The sequence below is a fragment of the Callospermophilus lateralis genome, chromosome 5, assembly GCF_048772815.1.
Source record: "Callospermophilus lateralis isolate mCalLat2 chromosome 5, mCalLat2.hap1, whole genome shotgun sequence".
NCBI classification, from domain to species: Eukaryota; Metazoa; Chordata; class Mammalia; order Rodentia; family Sciuridae; genus Callospermophilus; species Callospermophilus lateralis.
The window spans coordinates 9033989-9056041 of record NC_135309.1 but is presented as its reverse complement, the minus strand read 5'-3'; the positions used below and the strand labels follow the sequence as shown (position 1 = coordinate 9056041).

General features: G+C 40.9%; 3 protein-coding genes across 3 annotated transcripts; 2 read left to right on the top strand and 1 right to left on the bottom strand.

Moving 5' to 3' along the window:
• The first annotated feature begins 626 nt into the window (after positions 1-626).
• LOC143400240 (olfactory receptor 14K1-like) lies at positions 627-1622 on the top strand. The gene has a single exon (XM_076857541.1). It carries the CDS (start codon positions 627-629, stop codon positions 1620-1622), a length of 996 nt encoding a protein of 331 aa, XP_076713656.1.
• An 8297-nt stretch (positions 1623-9919) lies between these two features.
• On the top strand, positions 9920-10879 carry LOC143400239 (olfactory receptor 14A16-like). Its single transcript, XM_076857540.1, has one exon. It carries the CDS (start codon positions 9920-9922, stop codon positions 10877-10879), a length of 960 nt encoding a protein of 319 aa, XP_076713655.1.
• A 9689-nt stretch (positions 10880-20568) lies between these two features.
• On the bottom strand, positions 20569-21567 carry LOC143400238 (olfactory receptor OR9H1-like). Its single transcript, XM_076857539.2, has one exon. It carries the CDS (start codon positions 21565-21567, stop codon positions 20569-20571), a length of 999 nt encoding a protein of 332 aa, XP_076713654.1.
• Between the last annotated feature and the right edge of the window lie 486 nt (positions 21568-22053).

The window sequence follows — 22053 nt, the reverse complement described above, 5'->3', positions numbered from 1 at the left end:
TGTATGGCTGCATATAAAAACAGACTGTGGGTTGGTAATGGTGAACATTTCCCCCCTGTTCCTTGCACTTCTCTAACTTATCATCCATGATCACTGTTGCTTCTTCATTACAATGATATACCTACATGAATTTTATAATTTATAAATTTTCTTTCACTTTTTCTCTCTCCTTTTTGCCATAAGCTTTAGTTCTTATACTTTTGTTCAATGTATTTAATAATAAAATATAAACTACATTAACTCTCTATGAATATGTTACTAAGTATTAAAAACAGGATTATTTCAATATGATTCAATGGGTATGCCCTCTTTGAGCTGCTTTACAAGTTCACTGGCTTATTCCAAAAATTCTACGTAGAAATTCAGGAATGATTCAAGATAAATTTTATAAATTTACAAACTTTATTATTAGATATGTAAAGTCTCCAATTTTCATTTTTTCAGTGTTCTCCCTGATCAGCCTTCTCGGCATTGCTGTGACACGCATTGGGAGTGGAGCTGGGCAGGTCGTTGAGCCTGGTGTGTCAGGAGAGCTGTGGGTGCATGCGTTATTGCAGAGCAGAGCTGGTCCCTGCAGCGGTGAGCACACACTGTTGGTCCAGAGCAAGGCTTAGTGGGAACCTGTCATGCGTCCGCCCTCCCCTTCCCTCCATCAGGTCCACAACACGGTGTCCACGGCCAACCACACGGTGGAGATGGAGTTCTATCTCACACTATTCTCCGAGGACCAGGAGCTCCAGCTTGCACACGGCTTCCTGTTCTTGCTGATTTACCTGGTGGCACTGGTGGGGAACCTTCTCATCATCGTCCTGGTCACCGTGGACCAGTGTCTCCACACCCCCATGTACTTCTTCCTGAAGAACTTGTCCCTCCTGGATGCTTGCCTTGTCTCAGTCACTGTCCCCAACTTCATTGTGAGTTCTTTCTGCCACAAGAGCACCATCTCTTTCCCAGGATGTGTCTCACAGGTCTTGTTGGTGATTCAGTTTGCTGGGGCTGAGCTTTTCACCCTCACGGCCATGTCCTACGACCGCTATGTGGCCATCTGCCACCCCCTGCACTATGACATCATCATGAACAGGGGGCTCTGTGTGCGGATGGTAACTGTCTCCTGGTTCCTTGGGGGCATCTTCGGGGTCTTATACTCTGCAGGAACTTTCTCTTTATCTTTTTGTGGCTCCAGAAAACTCCCACAATTTTTCTGTGATGTCCCCTCTCTGCTGAAGATTTCTTGCTCAAAGTCACATGTCATCATTGATGTTAGTGTGGTCTTTGGGGTCATATATGCACTTTTCTGTGTTGTATCCATTGGATTTTCATATATGTACATTTTCAAGACTGTGACAAGAATACCATCCTCACAAGGACGGTCAAGAGCCTTCTCCACCTGCACACCCCATCTCATAGTAGTGACCACATTTTTTGTGACAGGCGTCACTGCCTATTTGAAACCAGTGCCGGAATCCCCACATCCTGTGGACTTTCTGGTATCTGTTCTCTATTCCGTGATGCCTCCGTCTTTGAACCCTGTGATATACAGCCTGAAGAATAAGGACGTCAAAGCCTCTCTGTGGAAGATTCTATGGAAACTGTGTCATAAGTATTATGGGGGAAAACAATAGGACTATTCTCTAGAAAGGATCAATTAAACATCTTTATAAATCATTGTTTTGGGGGTTTTATGGTATATGGTTTATTTTGATATAAGGTAAATAACTGAATATTTTGGTTTGTATACATGTGTATTTTATTTAGAATGAGGTTTATAGGTTCATGACCATGATCACCAATGATTATCTCAGAATCATCAATCGTTTCTTCCTTAGAGCGTATCCATGTGATCAGAACATCCATGATACTAGGCAGGCTTCTGAAGGACCAGCTCCTCAGAAACTGTTGACACAATTCTCTGCTTGCAGATGTGACTAGGTTAAAGGGTTTGGGGTAGCTGGTGGTCCCAAGCTAATCACCTCAACCCTCAGAAACTGCAGACTAAGATTTTCCCCAGAGAAGGACTGCCTGTGGGAGAGTGGTCTGACCTCGCTGTCACTAAAGAGGGACTGTCCTGTGCTGCACACTCCCAAAGAAACGCAGCCCTGCCAGCTCCCAGGACTCCAGCCAGAATGATCTTGGCCTGTAGAATAATGAAGATTTATACTAAGACAAGCAACTGGTGAGTGTTATGACTACAGAAATGTAAAACAACTACAAACCAAATCTTTCCCCCCATAAATGCCTTTAAATCAGAGTTTCTGGCATATGCATAGACATAGATGCTAAGTCTTAGTAAAAGGTGATGAAGATTGGGAACAAACACATTATAATCCTCAAAATTTTCACAAAATGGCACAAAATTTATCATTTATGTCCATTTTCATGTTGTATTACATATTTCAAATATTAACATAAAATATGAACATTTTTATTTTGTTAATTTAGCTTTATTATTTTATAAATTATTTATTTAAAATATTATAAAAACACCAAACTTGCTTGCATTTCTTCAACTTACCAATCCTTGAATTCCTGTTTTTGTTGTTACTGATGTTTTTCCATTTGTCAAGATTAGTATTTTTGGCTGCTGGTTATTTTGCATCTATTTCCCCAATGTATTTTATCATTGTTTATAATCTTCTTTTATATATTTAGGAATATAAATTAAAATAAATTTTTACTGTGAGGAAGGATTAAAAATTAACTGAAATTTTTTTATTTAAAAAATAAAATTGTAAAGAGAGGGAAAGGCAATTTCACAACACCTATGTCTCCCACCACGACCAGGTCGGACAGCCCTTGAAATTCTTCAAGCCGAGGGAAGGAGATGAAGTTAGCATTCAACTTGGCCATAGATTGCCTTGTTTTTGAGTTCTAGTCAAGGCAATTAGACAAGAAAGATAAAAACATTCACATTATAAAGGAGAACAACAAGCAGTCTCTATTTACAGGTTTCTACATCTTGTCAAGAATAATCCTTTACCTGTGATTTTGCTTTCTGCCAGTTCAGTTACTTGCAGTCAATGAGAGTAAGAATACATCAAATGGAAAATTGTAGAAATAAACAGTGCACAGAATTTAAATAAATTTTCTAACAGTGCTTATAGTCATAATTTTTTATTTCTAATATTATTGCATATTAACCTCTCACTGTTCCTAATTTGTAAATTAAACTTTATCCTAGGCATTTATGTCTAGGAAAGCCCATAACAGACCAGGTGGATTGCTCTGACTTCTGGCATTCACTGAGGGGCTGGTAACAGATCCCTAGCTTACCTGGTAGGACTAGTTATGTGGAAAAACTCAAAATTCCAAATATATTTTGAAGACAATTATATTCTTATCCTTAAATTTTATTTATACTATGAAAAGGGACTTCAAACATCCAAAAAAATCTTGAAACAATTCAGAACTCTTACTTTAAAAGGCACAACAAAGGTACAGGATTCAAAACACTACATTTTTTCCCTCCATTTCCATCCCCAGTGCCTTGCTTCCTCTCCTCCCTCCCACTATCTCCTTCTACACTACTGATGAACCTCCACTTATTTACATATATTTAAATTTCTGATTGATAGATCTACATAAAGATGGAATCCACTGGGGTTTACTGATACATGCACATAGGGAACATTGTCAAACACGTTCTGCATTTCACCCTCCTCCCTCCCCTTCAACCTCTCTCCAGTGATCTTCCCTATACCATCGTGTTATCTAACTATCCCTTCCTTTTCCCCCCTTATCTTTCCCTTGCTTGAGCATATGAGAAAAATCTTTCAACCCTTGATTTTCTGAGTCTGGCTTATTTCATTTAGCATGATGTCTCCAGTTCCATCCATTGACTGGCAAATGCTACAACTTCATTCTTCTTTATGGCTGAGTAAAACTCCATTGTGCATACATACCACATTTTCTTAATCCATTTATCTATTGATCAGCACATGGGCTGGTTGCATATTGGTGTGGTTTAGATATAAGGTGTCAATAAAAGCTCATGTGTGAAACAAAGCGAGAAAGTTCAGAGGTGAAGTGACTGGCTTATGAGAGTCTCAACCTAATCAGTGCATTAATCCACTTGGGTGGTAATTATATGATTAATTGGGTGGTAATTATATGATTACTTGGGTAGTAACTATAACCAGGTAGGGTGTGGCTGGAGGAGGTGGGTCACTAGGAACATACCTTTGGGGCATGTATTTTGTCCCTGGCAATCAGAGTTCTCTCTGCTTCCTGGTGCCACGTCCTGAGCTGACTTCCTCCTCCACACCCTCCCCCATGATGTGCCCCCTGACTTCCAGCCCAGAGCTATGAATTGGATCTTCCATGGACTGAGACCTCTGAACCTGTCAGCCACATATGAGACGTCTCCAAAAAGCTCATGTGTGAAGTAATGCGAAAGGGTTTAGAGGTGAAATGATTGTGTTATGAGAGCCTGAAATTAATCAGTGAACTAGTCCCTTGTTGGGATTAATTTGGTGGTAGCTATGGGCAGATGGGGTGTGGTAGGTCATTGGAGCATGCCTTTGGGGCACACATGTTGTCTGTAGTGAAGGGAATCCCTCTCTGCTTCTCCACGCCATGTCCCCAGATGCTTTCCTCTGCCTCTCACTTCTGCCACAACATTCTACCCTGACCAGGCCCCAAGGAAGGGCTAGCCATCTGTGGACTGAGAACTTTAAAAGCATGAGTCTCCAAATAAACATCGTCTCTTTAAAACTGTTTTTGTCTGCCAGATGAGATGGAGCACACCTGTAATCTCAGTGGCTTGGGAAGCTGAGGCAGGAGGATCTCAAATTTTAAGTCAGCCTCAGCAATTTAGTGAGAACATGTCTCAAAATAAAACAAATTTTTTAAAAGGCTGGGGTGTGGCTTACTGCTTTAGCCCTCCTGGTTCAATCCCCCATACCAGAAAAAAAAATTGTTCTTGTCAGGTATCTTGGTCACATCAGTGAAAAAATTGACTGAAACACCTCCTTTATTTGTTTTGTTAGGTTTTTTGGTTACAGTGCCCCAAAACTGACTGAAACAGAAATCTTGGGTGTTGTGAGTTGCACTGCTGTGAACACTGATGTGGCTGTATCATTAGGGTGTGCTGGTGGGATAAATAACTCGGAGTAGGGTAGCTGGTTCATACGGTGGTTCCACGCCCACTTTTGAGGAATCTGCATACTTTCCAGAGTGATCGTAATAATTTGTACTGAAACCAAAAATGTATGATAAACTTTCCCCCCACATCCTCATCATCATTTATTATTTATTATTTGCATTCTTTGACCAGAATGAGATAAAATTTCTGTGTGATTTTGGTTTTCTTCATTGCTAGGGATATTGAATTTTTAAAATATATTTATTAGCCATTGTGCCTTTTTCTTTTTAAGAGAGAGTGAGAGATGTGTGTTCAGTTCTTTTGCCCATTAATTGATTGGGCTATTTGGTTTGGGGTGTTAAGTTATTTGCATTCTTTATATATTCTAGATATGAATCCCCTATTTGAGCAGTAAGTAGCTAGCAAACATTTTTTTCCAGTTCTGTGGGTTCTCTTTTCATGCTCTTTACTATTTTCTTTGCTGTGCAGAAGGCTTTTGATTTGATGTTGTCCTACTTTCTGATTCTTGGGTGTATTTTTTGCAATTTTAAGGTCTTGTTAAAGAATACTGTGCCTGCATCAATATGATGGAGTGTTGACTCTATGTTTTTTTCTAACAATTGCAAAGTTTTCTGGTCTAATTCATAGTTCTTTGATCCACTTTGTTTTGACTTGTGGGAAGAGTGAGAGATAGGAACATACTTTCATTCTTCTGTATATGAAAGGTTGGGTGAGAGAGAACATTCTTATCTTTTTCCTAATTTTAGAGGAAATGTCTTCAGTTTTTGTCTGTTCAACAGGACGTTGGCTTTGGTTTTGTTTTGTTTAACTTTTATGATGTTGAGGTAACCTCCTTCTTGTTGAGAGCCACAACCAAGGCAAGATGGCGCCTGGCATTTTGCCAGAAGGAGTGGTTGAGAAGTAATGCCTGCGAGCCATTAAGGTGATGATAATTAAGTTAAGCTGTGTATAATTATTAAGATAATGCCTGATTGCTGTAACTGGTTGATGCTAAATTGAAACAAGCTGTGTATTCAGTTGTGTATATAAACCTCTGCTGTCCAGCAATAAGGAGGCTCCTGCTACCTGAGGTGCCCACTACTTTTGAGTTCTCGTGGAGTTCCCGTTGAGTTCCCATTGGTTCTTTCGGAGTTTGAGTGGAGTTCCTGTTGGGTTCTGGCAATAAAGTAGTTCCTGTTTGAACCTACAAGTGGCTCGTGACCTCCTGGTTATTTGTGACCAGCCAGACTGCGGCATCTTCTATCCCTGGTTTCTCGAGGGCTTTTAACATGAATGGGCATGGATTGCATCAGAGGCCTTCTATGCATCTGTTGAGAGGATCATATGATTCTTGTCCTTAATTTCACCATGTGGGGGATGACCTTTGTTAATTGGCATAAGTGTGTCAACCTTGCACCTCTGGGATAAGGCCCCGCTTGGTCATGGTGCGTGTGCGTGCACACTTTACTCTCCACAGTCCAGTTATGCTAGGACAGGGAGATAATTTGCTGAGAGACCTGGAGCTGGCATGTGAGAGATAGGTTTATTGGGAAATGCTTCTGGGAAAGGTCCAGTGTGATGGGCCGAACAAGTAGCTCTTCTTCCCTCCCAGTGTCTACAGCACTTCACCCCTGGCCTCATGGCACTCTGGCCACTGGAGACCAGCAGGAGGAGCCCTTATCCTCTCTACAGTGGGACACTCCAAACCAGTTACCACAGGGAACCAGCTAACCATTCCCAAGTCCTAGCACTCATGAGGGTAAGTCTGTGTCCCTCAAGATGATACTTATCCAGTATCCAAGATGACACTTACTCTGTACAAGTCCCGTCCCATTTTTCCCTTGACTTGGATAAGTTCTTGAGAATGGAAAGACATTTCAGGGTCATAGTGTTTTGCTGTCTTCATTTTCTTCAAGGATGACATAGCGTCAGGTACTAGAAATCAAGGACATAAATCAAGGTGTGCAAGATAGTCAAGCACTCTGCTAATGAAGTACACAGCCAGCTTCTTAAACTGGCTACTTTATCTCACAACTTTTTGTCATCTGAATCTGAGGTTATTGTGAACACTGTAATTAATATGTATTAGCGTAGCATTCAATCTCAAAGAATTTGTATGTATGATTATAATTAAACACCTTCTAATTTCCAGATAATTTATGAAAAATAGCACCAAAATCAAAGCATCTGCATGTGGTACAAGTTTTAGCTTTTGGTCTCTGAATCATTGATTAATTAACATCCCTCATTAGAATCATGCATTTGCCGCTCTAAATTCATAAGAGAAAACAGAACTCATCAATCCAGAAAAAAAATATGGCTTATGATAACTTAAAAAATAATAATCATGGATTTGTACTGTGAGATGATAAGTCCCTGGGGACATTCCAGATGCACGGTCCCTCCTGCACATGCCCACCACAGGGGTTAGGTAAGTGTGTCTTGGGTGCTCTTTCACTAAGCACTGGGACTCCTGAGGGCATTCAGTGTTCACACTCACTCACGCACTGTGTCATCCCGGTGCATCCTGCACACACGTGGAGCCAGACTGCGTCTCCAGCAGCTGTGGAGATGAGTGAACAGTCCCCACATCATCTCCCTTTGGAACATTTCCAACTTCCAGCCTGTGGGACAGGGACAACAGAGAAAACCAGCGCCACCCTCCCTCTGCTTGTGCTTATCTACCTCTGCTTTTGCAAACTCTAGACAGCGGGGACAGTGCTGGGCTGGAGACAGCAGGGACAGTGCTGGGCTGGAGACAGCAGGGACAGTGCTGGGCTGGAGACAGTGGGAAAGTTCTGGGCTGGAGACAGCAGGGGACAATACTATGTTGGAGGCCTCTACCGTTTGGAAGGTAGTATGATCTTGGACCACTTAGTGATCTGTAGTGATTTCACCAACCTCTACATCGAAACTTGAATGGAAATGACAATTTCCATTTCACATAGTGCAGATACTTTAGCAAATTTGAATGTTCTTTTATTCTGATTATTGATTATAATTTCAGTTAGAAAATAACTGGCCCAGGAGAAAACTTGGGTTTCAATGCCCCAATTAGAAGTGTTTCTTGGATGATTAAATGTCAACTTAAAGATAATTAAAACACATTTTGTAAGTATAGGTGACTGTGAAATAAGATATTAATTTTGAGTGTATTTTCTGAAATATGTTCTCAAATAATTTGTTTCAAAGACTTTATCTTTATTGTGAAATATTGGCTCAAAGATATATCAAATTTTGTAAATAATCATACTATGTAAATAATCATTATAGAAGAGTTTTACCACTGAGCAACATCCCCAGCCCCTTTTTATAATTTTTAGACAGGGTCTCACTAAGTGGCTTAGGGTCTAAGTTGCTGAGGCTAGCCTTGAACTCGTGATCCTCCTGCTTCAGCCTCCTGAGCCACTGGAATTGTAGGGGTGTATCCCCCTCACCCAGTTTTGCCTTTTTTTGTTTGTTTGTTTTTAGGCAGGCTCTCGGCAATTTGCTGAGTTTGACTTCAAACTTGTAATCTCCCTGCCTCAACATCCCAAGTAGCGGGTATTACAGATGTGCACCACCATAACCTTCCCAGGAATTTTAGAATTTTAGACTAAATTTCATTATCTAAATTCTTTAAAGTACTGTCTTTTTTTCCAGCTGGTTGAATCAATTTAATTATTTAATGGATAGAAGGATAGTCAATAGAAAGGAAATTATAAAATACTGGCAGATAAGTGTCTCAACTATGGTCTTAGAAAATTATATCAGAAGTTATGAAGTAAAATGCTGACATGTATGGATAAATAATCACGAGACATGAATATTGATATGCTGGTACACTTATATCAACATTTACATAGCTGTATATCTACCTGTTTATGGATTTCCATCTAAAGTCGGTCAATTTTTAAATCAACTAGAAAGTTATGTAAATTTTGTCCTTGAACTATAGAAAGAACTCAGAATATCTTAAGGAAAATGTTCATCTGGAAATTGGAAACAGGATTAGCAGCTATTATGGAGAGAATGAAAATATAAATTTAAATAAAATCTTAATATGTCTTGCCTTTTTAAAGTTGTACACCAGGATTTAAATCAAAGTTTGGTAGGCCTCTCTCTCTCTGTCTCTCTGTCTCTCTCTCTCTCTCTCTCTCTCTCTCTCTCTCTCTCTCTCTCTCTCTTTCATCTACCTAGAAATATTATTTCAGGAATGTAAGAAATAACCTTATAAACATAAACTTGAAAAAATTGAAAGGATATAAGAGTGTTAAGAAATACAGAATATAGAAATACAGATGCCCAAAATAAACTCTGAGAATAAATTTAACTAATTTTAAAAATGACCTAAAATCTCAGAGAAACCTAAACAAGCAAGAAACTTTAAAATAGTTCAGGTAGATATACATCTGTTGTGTTGTAAAATTTATTTTAAAGACAAGTATCAAAAATATATTAGAATATTAATTGCAGAAGAATTTGCAAAGCAAAATGGAAATAGTCCTGGCAGGCAGCTATCAGTCTGTCTCTCCCTCTTTAGACATTTTAATACAGATACTTCTTTAGAAGACACGGGTTGCTTTGTGCTGTGTTCCTGTAAACAATTTGTGTCTACAGATGGAGAACATTTTCACAGACTTAAAAAGAAATTGAGAGAACAAGCAGTGGACAATGGGACAAATGAATGATTCCTTTATTGGAGAAAATTTACTGTTAAATCCACATTGTTCATATGCATGCACAGATTCACACAGAAACACATTCATTGACGTCTGCTCCATGTTGAACAGGAATGCTTGGTATGCCTGCCCTCTTAATCACACATGTCCATTTTTACTGCAGAACGATTGTTTGAGAATGAGTAATAACTCTATGGTCACAGAATTTCTTCTCCTGGGTTTTTCTGACTCACGGAGTCCTCAGCTCCTACCAGCTGTGATTTTTACTGTGATATACCTGGCTGCCCTGGTGGGGAATGGCCTCGTCATGACCATCACCTCCCTGGACCCAGGCCTCCACTCGCCCATGTACTTCTTCCTGAGGAATCTGTCCCTCTTTGACATCTGCCTCATTTCTGCTGTGGTGCCCAAAGCTGTGGCCAACTGGGTCACCCACTGCCACTCCATCTCGTTCCTCGGCTGTGTGGCCCAGGTCTTCCTGGTGCTTTTCTCAGCAGACACAGGCCTGTGCCTCCTCACAGCGATGTCCATGGACCGCTATGCTGCCATCTGCCATCCACTGCACTATGAAGCCATCATGAGCAGGGACACCTGTGTGCAGATGGCCACTCTGTCCTGGCTCAGCAGTGGCTTTTTATCTGCTATCCACACCGTGAGCACCTTTTCTTTATCTTACTGTGGATTCCATGAGATCCAACAGTTCTTCTGTGACATTCCCCAGTTGTTAGCTGTCTCTTCTTCAAAGCGTGTGACTGCAGAAATTGTGTTCATTATCATTAATGTCTTCCTGGACACTGGCTGCTTTGCCGGCATCATCGTCTCCTACGTCTTCATCTTCTCCACCGTCAGGCGGATCCCGTCCACAGCAGGGCAGGCCAAAGCCTACTCCACCTGCCTCCCCCACCTGGCAGTTGTAGTCCTTTTCCTTTCAACTGGTTTTTGTGCTTACCTGAAGCCCCTCCTGGGGTCCTCCTCCTCCACTGACCTGGTGCTCTCTGCGGTCTACGTTGTGCTTTCCCCGTCCCTCAACCCCGTCATCTACAGCCTGAGGAACAAGGCCATGAAGGCAGGATTGGAGAAGCTGGTCACCGGGAAGCTCCTGACAAAGCAGCACGTCCTCCTGTTCCTCCAAGAATAGTGTGATTCCTCCCTTCCCACTCGTGGATATATGGGGTCAGTCTAGGCTGGTCTGTGTTTGTCTCCAGCTGTTATCTGGAACCAATGTGCTGATCTTAGTTCAAACTGGAATAAAATACACGACCAGGTTATTAGCAAAGCTGCGCTTGGCTGTACCCATCCTAGTTTTGGAGCATTGCCAGAGAAAGTGTGCTCATTAGTGATTCGCCGCAGGTTTCTCTGGGTTATCTTAATTGGTTTATTAAATCAAGGCACACATCTTGGTTTTCGATATTTGCCAAGGGAGTTATTAAAAAGTCATTCTTTAGTGAGTCTATAGATCTAGATGCTGTGGTTTGTGCTCCAAAGAGGAAAAACAGCCATTGTGACCTAAAAATCTCCTGGCCAATGGCCCTGGTTGCACTGGACCTGCCTAATCTCACTTCACCCTGTTGGGTCTGTTGGGCTCTACCCTGGCCTGTTAGCCATTCTTTCCTGAGCACACATTTCTAGAGCCTTACACATTACTTATATTGTCCTCATTTACAAAATTAGCTTCATAGTCAATAAAATATTCACTCCTATCTCAACAGCACATTCATAAATAGCACTGAAAAGCAAAGGAGGGACACTTTGCCAGGGGATGCATTTTCCACAGATGGGCAGTTCTCCTACCTAGGCACGAGCACTGTGTCTCCTATCCCCAGATGATCATGTCCTTTCAACATTTTGGGGTTGCATAAAATATGAGATGTTGAGAATTTGTTAATAATTTCTGACTTATCTGTGAAAATAATTGCTGTGTTCTTAAGTTTTCACTTTACTATGTACTTTTTACCTATACTTTGAAATGTTCTTAATTTTCTATTCTCATTGACCAATATATGGAACTAACATATGAAGCTGTTAAATATGTGATTTATTAGTACTTTCTATCACTTTCTTATGATTTGAATTAGAGGTGTTCCCCCAAAAGCTCACGGGTGAGACAATACAAGAATTTTCAGAAGTGCAATGATCAGACTGTGAGACGTGTAACCGAATCAGGAGCTGTATCTGCTGATGTGGATTAACTAGGAGGTAACTGTGGCAGCTGAGGTGTGTGGCTAGAGGAGGTGGTCAGTGGGGGGTGGCTGTGGGGTCTGTATTTTTTCCGTGCTCGGTAGAGTTCTCCTCGATTCCTGTGGGCCATACCCTGAGCTGCTCTCTTTCACCACATCCTTCCTCCATGATGCTCTGAATCACCTCAGGCCCAGGGCTGTGGATCAGCTCACTGTGGACTGAACCTCCAAAAACATGAACCAAAATAGACTTTCTCTCCTCTAAAGTGCTCTTGCTGGCTATCTTTATTACATTGACCAAGATCTAACTAAAACAGTATAATATCTGACCCTAATAACTGCAGGTGCAAAACTGGCTTTGAATCAAGCTCAGTGATTTCCCCTTAGCACTCAGCCAACCATACCAAGAGCTGGAGACACACTCACACACACACACACACACACACACACACACACAGTGAGAATTTTAAAAAGGAGGAAAAACTTATACTTGTCTTATGATTTTTCTGGTTCATGACCTTACCTGAAAATAAATGTACAGTGAAAAATATTTGTGGGAAAATATATATTAATTAGAATTTACTAGAGGAAAAGGAAAAAGTTAAGTATGCTTTGTGTTTCCTCTTTACTTTATTATTTTCTAAAACATTTGTTCAAAATAATTAAGACTAGAATTCTCCTGCGGTTCAGCAATCCCACTGCTGGGCAATCCACAGGTCAAGGGGACATTTGACAATGGAGCACATCTAGGCCGCACGCAGCCCTGCGCCCTGGAAATGAAGTAGTGAAAACAGCTGACCAGAGAGGCGGCCAGAGTAAACACCCCGAACCCAACATTGGACAGCTTGAGACTTGACGGGACTTGCAACATGGGATTTGGTTACTGGAGCAGAAAATGTGGAAAGAATTCCTTGAACCCAAGCCCTGACAATTGTGGAGCCGTGGGGAGGGGTAACAAAAAGAAGAGGGGAAGGGAAAGCCCATGAGCTTCCTCCTCGGAAACAGCTGGGAGGATAGCAGGCTGAGTTAGCCAGTCAGCAGCCCCAGAGACAGTGGAGAAGCTGGCACAGGCCAGCTGGGGTGGGCTGAGAGCTGTGTGGCAGAGTGGCCTCTGCAAAGCCTATAGTTGGCCTGCTTCCCTAGAACAAGCCGAATAAACACGGGCTCTCGCCACATACAGGCAGCCACAGGTAAACCCAGAGGGAGCGCCTCTGGAGTGGCTGCCTCTGACACTCATCAGAGAGGCTCCTGTGGAGGATCACTGCTGGCTGAAGACTCCCCAAACCCCCCGCTGCAGACAGAGGAGTGAGGGGGACTTTTCCCAAGAGCAAATCACTCCCATGGGTGTGAGCCCCAACCCAGCACTACCCCCCCACCAAAGGAGCCAGTTGACATCATACCCCTGTCACGGTGGGTGGAAGCCTTGGTGTCACAGATGCCCACAGAGGAACTGTGCCCACAGGCCTCACGGGTTCAGTCACCAAGAGTTTTGATAGGACTTTACCAAGAATCCCCAGTGGATGAGGCAGGTGATAAGCACTCACAGCCACAGGGGCTCAGACCAAGGTGGGCCCACTGACACTCCACCTCCATTACAGAGATGGCATCCTGACCATCTCCACCAGTCACAGACCACCCACAGAAAGCCTATGCTCACAGGCCCCACCTTTGTGGACAGCCACCAAGCTCTATGCCACCATAAAGAAGGCCCTGCAGGCGAAAGTAAATGCTTAGAATTCCACAGAAGTCAACAACAGCCCTGAGCCTCCCCTGATCCCCCCACCTAATAGAAACAGCCAGTGGGTGCAACACCCCAAGCATGCAGACGGGCCTGTGGGCTGCCGACCATCCACCAGCTGGTGAGAAAGTGACAGAAACCAGGGAAGCAGCTCCTGATCCCAGCATGGTTCATCTCATGGACAGAACTTCCAGTGCTTCAGATAGATAGCTCTGTTTACTTCCCTAAATAGTATAAAGACAAAACATTGGGAGTTTAGCTTTTTAGAAGCATGAACGTGATTGGAGAATCTTCCCATTGGAAGGTTACAAAAGGAGCAGATGACTTTACCAGAGAATTCTACCAAACATTTACAGAACTAACAATCTTTTTAAATTCTTTTGAAAAATTGGCATTGGGGCAGCCCTTCCAAAATTATACCATGAAACAAGTCACTGACCCCGAACTACAAACAGATAAAGACATAAAAAGAACAGAAAACTATAGAACAATATTCCCAAATGTTCCTCGACATTAATCCTAAACAAAATACCAGTACACTACCACCACCCAAATAACCAAATGGCACAGGCATGTTCCCAGAGAAATGGTTAAATGACTGTATGAAAAAAGACTCAATATCACTTATAATCAGAAAAAAATATTCATAAAACTACAATGATGTCTCTTAGGGACTGTGTTCTCTTTAACAATCACACTCTCCTAGCCCCGGTTGTACTTGCCTTTTCTAGTCAAACTGTGATATTTTCGAATCCTTTTGCCCTGCTTTCTGCTCCTGAGTGTCACAGTAAACTGGGCTGAAGGCTGCCTTGGTATCCATGCCTCTGCCCCAGTGCTGCTCTGGCTGGAATTTCCTCTTCCAAGTTAATTAGCCCAGCATCTTTAAATCCATCTTTAAATCCTCACAAAAAGTCTCAGGACACAGGCAGAACACAGGCGATCCCTTTGCCAGAACACCAACAGTCTCTAGTCCAATTTCCATTAGAACCCCCTTTCCCCTCTGAAGCCCCATTAGAGTCTTTACTGTCTGCCGTTCTATTGGCCTTCTTGTCTCTGCCTTCCCACCAGAACCGCCCATAAAGCTCCATTTACAGCATTCAAAGGCTTTTCCAGATTGCTTTTTTAAAAAATTTCCGTTCATTATCCCCCTTTTCCCTCTCCATTTTCCCTCCTGTCCTCTCCCCCGACCCTCTCCTTCTTCTACCCTACTAGACGTTCTTTCACTCATCTATTAATTTGTCCAGATTGTGTCGCTAAAATTCCAAAAGTGCCTCTCCCAAACCAGCTCCAGTGTCTTCTGAACTGTGTGATCAGGTGAGTCATAGCAATAGAAATTGTCACTAACAATTTCTGTTTCAGTTAGATTTTTGCATCACTGTGACCAAAAGACCTGAAAAGAACAACTTAGAGGGAAAGTTTATTTAAGCTTAAAACTTCACAGGTTTAGTCCATGGTTGGCTGAGTCCATGGCTCTGGGCCTGAGGTAAGGCTGAATATCATGGTAGAAGAGGAAAGTAGCTCAGGACATGGCAATCAGGAAGCAGAGAATGCTATGTAAGTGTGTTTCAAAAAATCAATGTGCATTTTGGTAACAAAAGATAAACAACTCAATTCAACATGGACAGAGTTTTATATTTTTTGTAATTTTTATTAGCCATTTTAATTATACAAAAAAACACACAGGTTTCATTGTGGCATATTCATATTCATCACCCAAAGAGGAAAATCAAGTGGCAAGTAAGTGCATGAAAAGTCTCACAGTATCATCAGTCACTTGAAAGCAAAAATTAAAACCATAGTGAGGCACACATCCCACTAACGAGAACTGCAAACATAAGAAGAACAAAAACAAAAAATGTGACAGTGAAGATTGTAGAGAAATTGGAACCCTCAACACATCACTGAGGGAAAATGTAAAATGGTATGGGTGCTATGAAGAACAGCTCTACAGTTCTGCAGAAAGCTGAACGTGGTTACCACTAAACCCACCATCCCATGCTAAGTGTGTACCCAAGAAAAGTGAAATGGCCTGTGTATAGACACATGATAGCATCAAAGTGTATATCAACTAATGAATGGGTAATTAGAGGGGGGGAGGGAAAGAGAGAGAGGAGGGAAATTGCAGGGTAAAGGAAGGAGACCCTCATTGTTATACAAAATTACATATAAGAGGAAGTGAGGGGAAAGGGGAAAAAACAAGAAAAAGAAATGAATTACAGTAGATGTGGTAGAGAGAGAAGATGGGAGGGGAGGGGAGGGGAGGGAAGGGGAGGGGAGAGGAGGGAAGGGGAGGGGAGGGGGGATAGTAGAGGATAGGAAGGGCAGCAGAATACAACAGACATTAGTATGGCAGTATGTAAAAAAGTGGATGTGTAACCGATGTGAATCTGCAACATGTATACGGGTAAAAATAGGAGTTCATAATCTGCTTGAATTAAATGTATGAAATATGATATGTCAAGAGCTTTGTAATGTTTGAACAACTAATAATAAAAAAGACATATAAAAAATAAATAAAATAAAATATGTCCATACAATGGAATATTAGTCATCCATAAAAATGAATTACGAGTACATTCTAATGACATGGATGAGCCTCATGGACGTTAAGATTAGTGAAAGAAGCCAGTCATAATAGCTTCATATTCTATATCTACATGGTGTGGAATACAATTTAGGCAAATCCATAGGCATAGAGAGCAAATTAGCAATTTCCAGGGGGTGGGGTAAAGAGAAAATAGACCAGGACTGTTAAGAAACACAGTGGGCTTTTCAGAATGATGGAAATGTTGTGAAAGTAAGGAGTGCAATTTTTATGCAACCTTGGGAATGTATCAAAAACACTAAACTATACATTTTATATGGACAAAATTTATGGCATGTGACTTAACCTCAGTAAGATTGTTGTAAAAATAGACTCTCTCTATGTAAGTTCCCAAAGACAAAAATGCAATAATATACAATATGGCAGAGTTTTTAATAGAAAAAAAATCCTGGAAGCAAACATCTGTAAATAAACTTCTAAGGAAAAAAATATATAATACATTTATAAATATAAAAACACATTTAAGTTATAAAAGAGCAGAATTTATTTACATGTGATAATATTTTATAAATCAACTGTGACCTTTTTGGTGTCTTTTCTGCTAATTTTAACATACATACTAATTCTAAGTTGGTTTTTATTAAATAACTATTTTGCTTATTATCAGTCATATTTTTTTCTAATTCTGATAATGTCTGTCTGGCAAAGTCATTAAAATTAAAGCATTTTAAATGTTGTCTTTCCTTGGTTGTGCACAGTATTACATAGTCTTTTTATTTATTATATTATTAGCATACTAAATATATAAATTAATGGGTTTCATTGTGACATTTTCACACGAGCATCCATGTGTCCAGTGACCCTCTCTTGACCTCCTCCCCCACCAGCCTGATCCCCTTCCTTAACAGTCTCTTCTGTTGCTATGTCATCATCCCCACCCTCTAAGTTTCACTTACACAAGAAACTTGTGATGCTTTCATTTCTGAGTCTGGCTTATTTCATTTAACGTGGTGGCTCAAGTTGCACTCCTCTTCTGAAAATGACGCCATCCCTTTGATCTTTGTGGATGAATAACAATCCATTCTGCACACGCACCACATTATATCTGTCCATTCATCTGCTGGTGAGCAGCGAGGCCCATCCCACAACTTGGGCACTTTAAATAGTTCCCCAATAAATGTGGGTTTATTGGGGAACTATAAACCAATAAACTAGATCAAGTAGCTCTTTTGTATGCTGACTTTGGACATGTATGTGGCAGTGGTATAGATGTATCACAAGGAAGTTCTAACTTCAGGTTTTTGAGGCACCTCTGTACTATTTTGCATAATTATTGTTGTCATTTATACCCCCATCGTCAGTGTTTATAGGTTCAGCATCAACATTTGTATTTTTTGTTTTGTTGGGAGTAGCCTTTCTTACTGGGGTGAGATGAAATCTCATTTGATTTTTAATTTGCATTTCCCTGATGGCTATTGAGCATTATTTATATATTTCTTGGTAATTTATACTTCTTCTTTTGAAAAGTGTTTATTCAGATCATTTGCCCATAGGCTTGCTTGTCTTTTTGTTGCTGAATTTTTTAAGTGTTTTATATATTCTGGATATAAGTCTTCTATCAGATAAATAACTGGCAATAATTCTCTCCTATTATTTTGAGGGGGTGAGGCTGGGTGGCTAGAGATTGAACCAAGGGGCACTTAACCACTAAGCCACAGTCCTTTTAAATATTTTATTTAGAGACAGGATCTCTATAAGTCTTTAGGCCCTCAATAAGTTGCTGAGGCTGGCTTTGAACTTGTGATCCTCCTTCCTCAGCCTCCCAAGAGACTGCAGGCATGCCCCACCACACCCAGCATGATTTTCTCCCATTCTGAATGGCTGTCTCTTTACCTTGCTGATTTCTTTCTTCGTGCTGCAGAAGCTGGTGTAATTCCATTTGGCAATTCTTGCATTAATTTCCTGAGCCATTGTGTTCTTATTCAATAAATAATTGTGTGTATCAATATCTAACACTGAAGAAAATCTTAGTGTTACATTAAGGTCTTTGGCCCATTTTGAGTCAATGTTTGTACGGGTGCAAGATAGGAATCTAGCTTCAAACATCCATGGCTGAATGTCCAGCTTTCCCAGCACTGTGTTTAAAAGAGGACATCAGTTTTCCAACCTGTGTTTGGGCTCCTTTAATCAAGAATCAGATGCCTGTAGATGCCTGTGTCATTCCAGGATCTACTCTCGAGTCCGTTGATCTGCATGTCTATTTTTATGCCAATACCATGCTGTGTCTGTTAAGATGGCTCTGTGTTATATTTTTAAATCACTGTTGTGATACTGCTAGAATTGTTCTTTTCCTGAGAATTGTCTTGGCTATTTAGGACCCGGTGTTTCCATATGACTTTCAGGGTGGTTTTGCCTTGGTATTTGATGGGGATTGCATGGAACCTGTAGCTCACTTTGTTAGTATGGCTATTTCAATTACAGCATTAATACTCTAATGCAAAAACATAAAATAGAGCTGTGGCCACAGCTCAGAATTAGAACACTTGCCTAGCATGCATGAGGTCCCAAATTTTATTGCCAGCACCATAAAACTAAAACTAAAGTAAAACAAAAACCATGAAACACTCAGTGATCAGTCTGTAAAAGTATGAAAACTGTAAAGTTTTCTTTGTGATGCAGAAGCTGGTGTAATTCCATTTGTTAATGGTGTAAATATCGGCAAATAGATCAACAGAACATGAGAACAGTTTCAGAAAACAAAATCCCCAGATGGGTCGGCAACTGATTTTTAACCTAAGTCCAAGATAATTCATTGAAAACAGGCTAGTATTTTTTAATGGTTCTGAAATATTGGAATTTATGTGCAAAATGAAACTTGAACTCAGCCTGGCACTATTTAAATTAACTGAAACTGATCCTTGTACTCAAATGTAAGCCCAAAACTTTATCTGTAGAAAAACATAACTAAGAACTTATGAGTTTGGATTAAAGATCTATTTAAGTAAGACAATGCAAACACATCCACTCATAAATTGATACATTGGATTTAATAAAAAGTAAAACCTATGCTATTAGAAGTGCAATGTTAAAGAAAGATATATCCTGATGTGATTCTGCAATCTGTATACGGGGTAAGAATGGGAGTTCATAACCCACTTGAATCAAAGTGTGAAATATGAAATATCAAGAACTATGTAATGTTTTGAACAACCAACAATTTAAAAAATAAAAATAAAGAAAGATATATCAAGTCACACTGTGGGGACAGACTTTAAATCATGTATTTCATCAGGGGCATTTATTTAGAAGATATAAGGAACTTCTAGACCTCCATAATCAGAAAAATGATTTTTTTCCCACCCAAGGGGGAAAAAAGAGCAAAAAGTTTAAACAGATATTTCACAAAGCAAAGGTGTTCATATGTAAGTAAGTCCATGAAAAGAGTCTATCATTTTGCATTTATCAAACACGTGTTAAATCAAAATGTGACACAACCATATACTTACTAGAAGATCATACATGAAGAAGGCAGACCATACCAAATGCTCACAGGGATACAGAGGACTGAAGGACATGCATTGGTGACGAGAGCATTAAATAGCACAAACTCTGAAAAGCCACCTGTATTAACTATGACAGTCAGCCCTTCCACCCTTCAGGTATTTAGTTAGGTGAAATTAAAGCAAACAGCCCAAAACAGATTTATTCACAAAAATATCCATGATTTCTATATGTGTAATAGCCCCAATCTGAGAACAGCCCAAATGTTTATCATCACACAAAGCAATAAACAAATTATAGTCTATTCACACAATGAAAAATTATCTCAAAATGGAAAGGATAGAGCATTGATATTGCTACTAGTTGGATGGATCTCAAAATAATTATGTTCAGGAAAAGAGCCAGATCCTCCAAGGTGCCCACAAAAGATGGTGTACATCTTAATTGTTGAGTGTGTCAATTATGCTTCCACAAAGTCTGCTTAACATATAATTTAATACGAAAAAGCTAATTACTAAATTATGTATTTCTAAATATTTTTAGGTTAAACATTGAAGCATTTTATTTTTCTTTACCTTTGGGAAGGATTTGCATTTGTACTTCAAGATAAACATTTTACTGATTTTATAAAAGTACAATTTATACCTATTTCCTGGTGGTGCTTGATCAAGATGCTATATGAAATAGGAGGTAAAAAATGCCATGCTATTTCTGCTTATTTAATCATCCATTGTTCCAGTTGTAACATTTTATTCCCCATAAGCCTTGATATTGCTCATTATTAAAGATATCAAGACAATTAAAGGACACTCTGTCTTCTACATTACAGATGTCCACACAGAAATGGAGAAGCCTGGTAAAGCCACCTAAGTGCCCACCCACGAGCCGCGGTGGTTTGGAGTAGATTCCAGACTGTTTTGTGAGATCCACAGACCCAGAACCCCTGAGAGCTTCCACTTGCCCCTCTTCAGAGCCTGCTTGACATCTTTGTTCCTCAAGCTATAGATGAGGGGGTTCAACATGGGGATGACAACCGTGTAAAAGATGGACACCACCTTGCTCTGCTCCAGGGAGGAGACGGCACTGGGCTGTGCATACATGAAAAACACGGTCCCGAAAAATAGGCACACTCCAGTGAGGTGGGAGGCACACGTGGAGAAAGCTCGGTGGCGTCCCTGCACGGTGCGGATCTTCAGGATGGCTGAGATGATGCAGAGGTAGGAGACCAACACAACCAAGAAGGTGCTGACAATGATGGAGCCACACAGGCCGAGGAGAACCCACTGGTTCACAGAGGTGTCTGAACAAGACAGGGACAAGAGTGGGAGGACGTCACAGAAGAAGTCGTTGATCTCATTTGGCCCACAGAAGGACAGCCTGAAGGTCATTGTTGTCTGAGTGACAGCATTCACTAGGCCCCATGCGTAGGACCCGGACACCAGTAGTCCGCAGACCCGGCGAGTCATGCTCATGGGGTACAGAAGAGGGTTGCAGATGGCAGAGAAGCGGTCGTAGGCCATGGCAGCCAGGAGGAAAGCCTCGGTGGTGCCAAACAGAGACAAAAAGAAGAACTGAGACGCGCACCCAGCAAAGGACACCCTGCGGTCATCTTTCAGGCAGTTTACCAGGGCCCTGGGCGCAATTGTGGAAGAATAGCAGACGTCCAGGAGGGAAAGGCTTTGGAGGAAGTCGTACATGGGGGTGTGGAGGTGAGCATCGGCCCTGATGATTGCAATCATGCCCAAGTTTCCCACCATGGCGACGACATACAGCACCAAAAAGACCAGAAACAGAGCTTTCTGCATTCCCGGCCCGCCCCTGAAGCCAAGTAGGACAAACTCTGACACCTGTGTACAGTTGGCCATTGTGTAATGGCAGCCAGAGGAGGTGGAGGAGGAAGAGGGCCAGGAAGGGGAAACTCTGCAAGCTCATTACAACTTACTGCCTCAGGGTTAAAATGAAACTAGAGATCTCCACGTGGCACTAAAAGCATTCTGTTTATAATCCTGTTACAGTGTCTTGGTTTATTGGATTCCATAGGCCATGAAATTGGAAAACCTCTGCTGCAAAGGAAATAAAAATGGGATCAAATAAGCATTGACATAAGAAGTCTGCACCTGTAAAAACCTATAGTTACCTACGATGACCTTTATCAGAATTACCCATGTCATCTCACCAACAATATATGGAAATGAGTCCCTGATCTACTTTGCATCCTTTATTTACTTCACTTACCTAAGGGTTTTGTTTTGTTTTGCTTTGCTTTGTTTTATTCTTAAAATGCTTTAGAGAAGTCTCAAAATCAAAGAATAAAGACAGTGACTAAGAGTCCAGCTCAGTGGCACAACACT

Excerpts from the sequence above, each read along its gene's own strand:
- LOC143400238 (XM_076857539.2), bottom strand. The coding sequence starts at position 21,567 with ATGGCCAACTGTACACAGGTGTCAGAGTTTGTCCTACTTGGCTTCAGG.
- LOC143400239 (XM_076857540.1), top strand. The coding sequence starts at position 9,920 with ATGAGTAATAACTCTATGGTCACAGAATTTCTTCTCCTGGGTTTTTCT.
- LOC143400240 (XM_076857541.1), top strand. The coding sequence starts at position 627 with ATGCGTCCGCCCTCCCCTTCCCTCCATCAGGTCCACAACACGGTGTCC.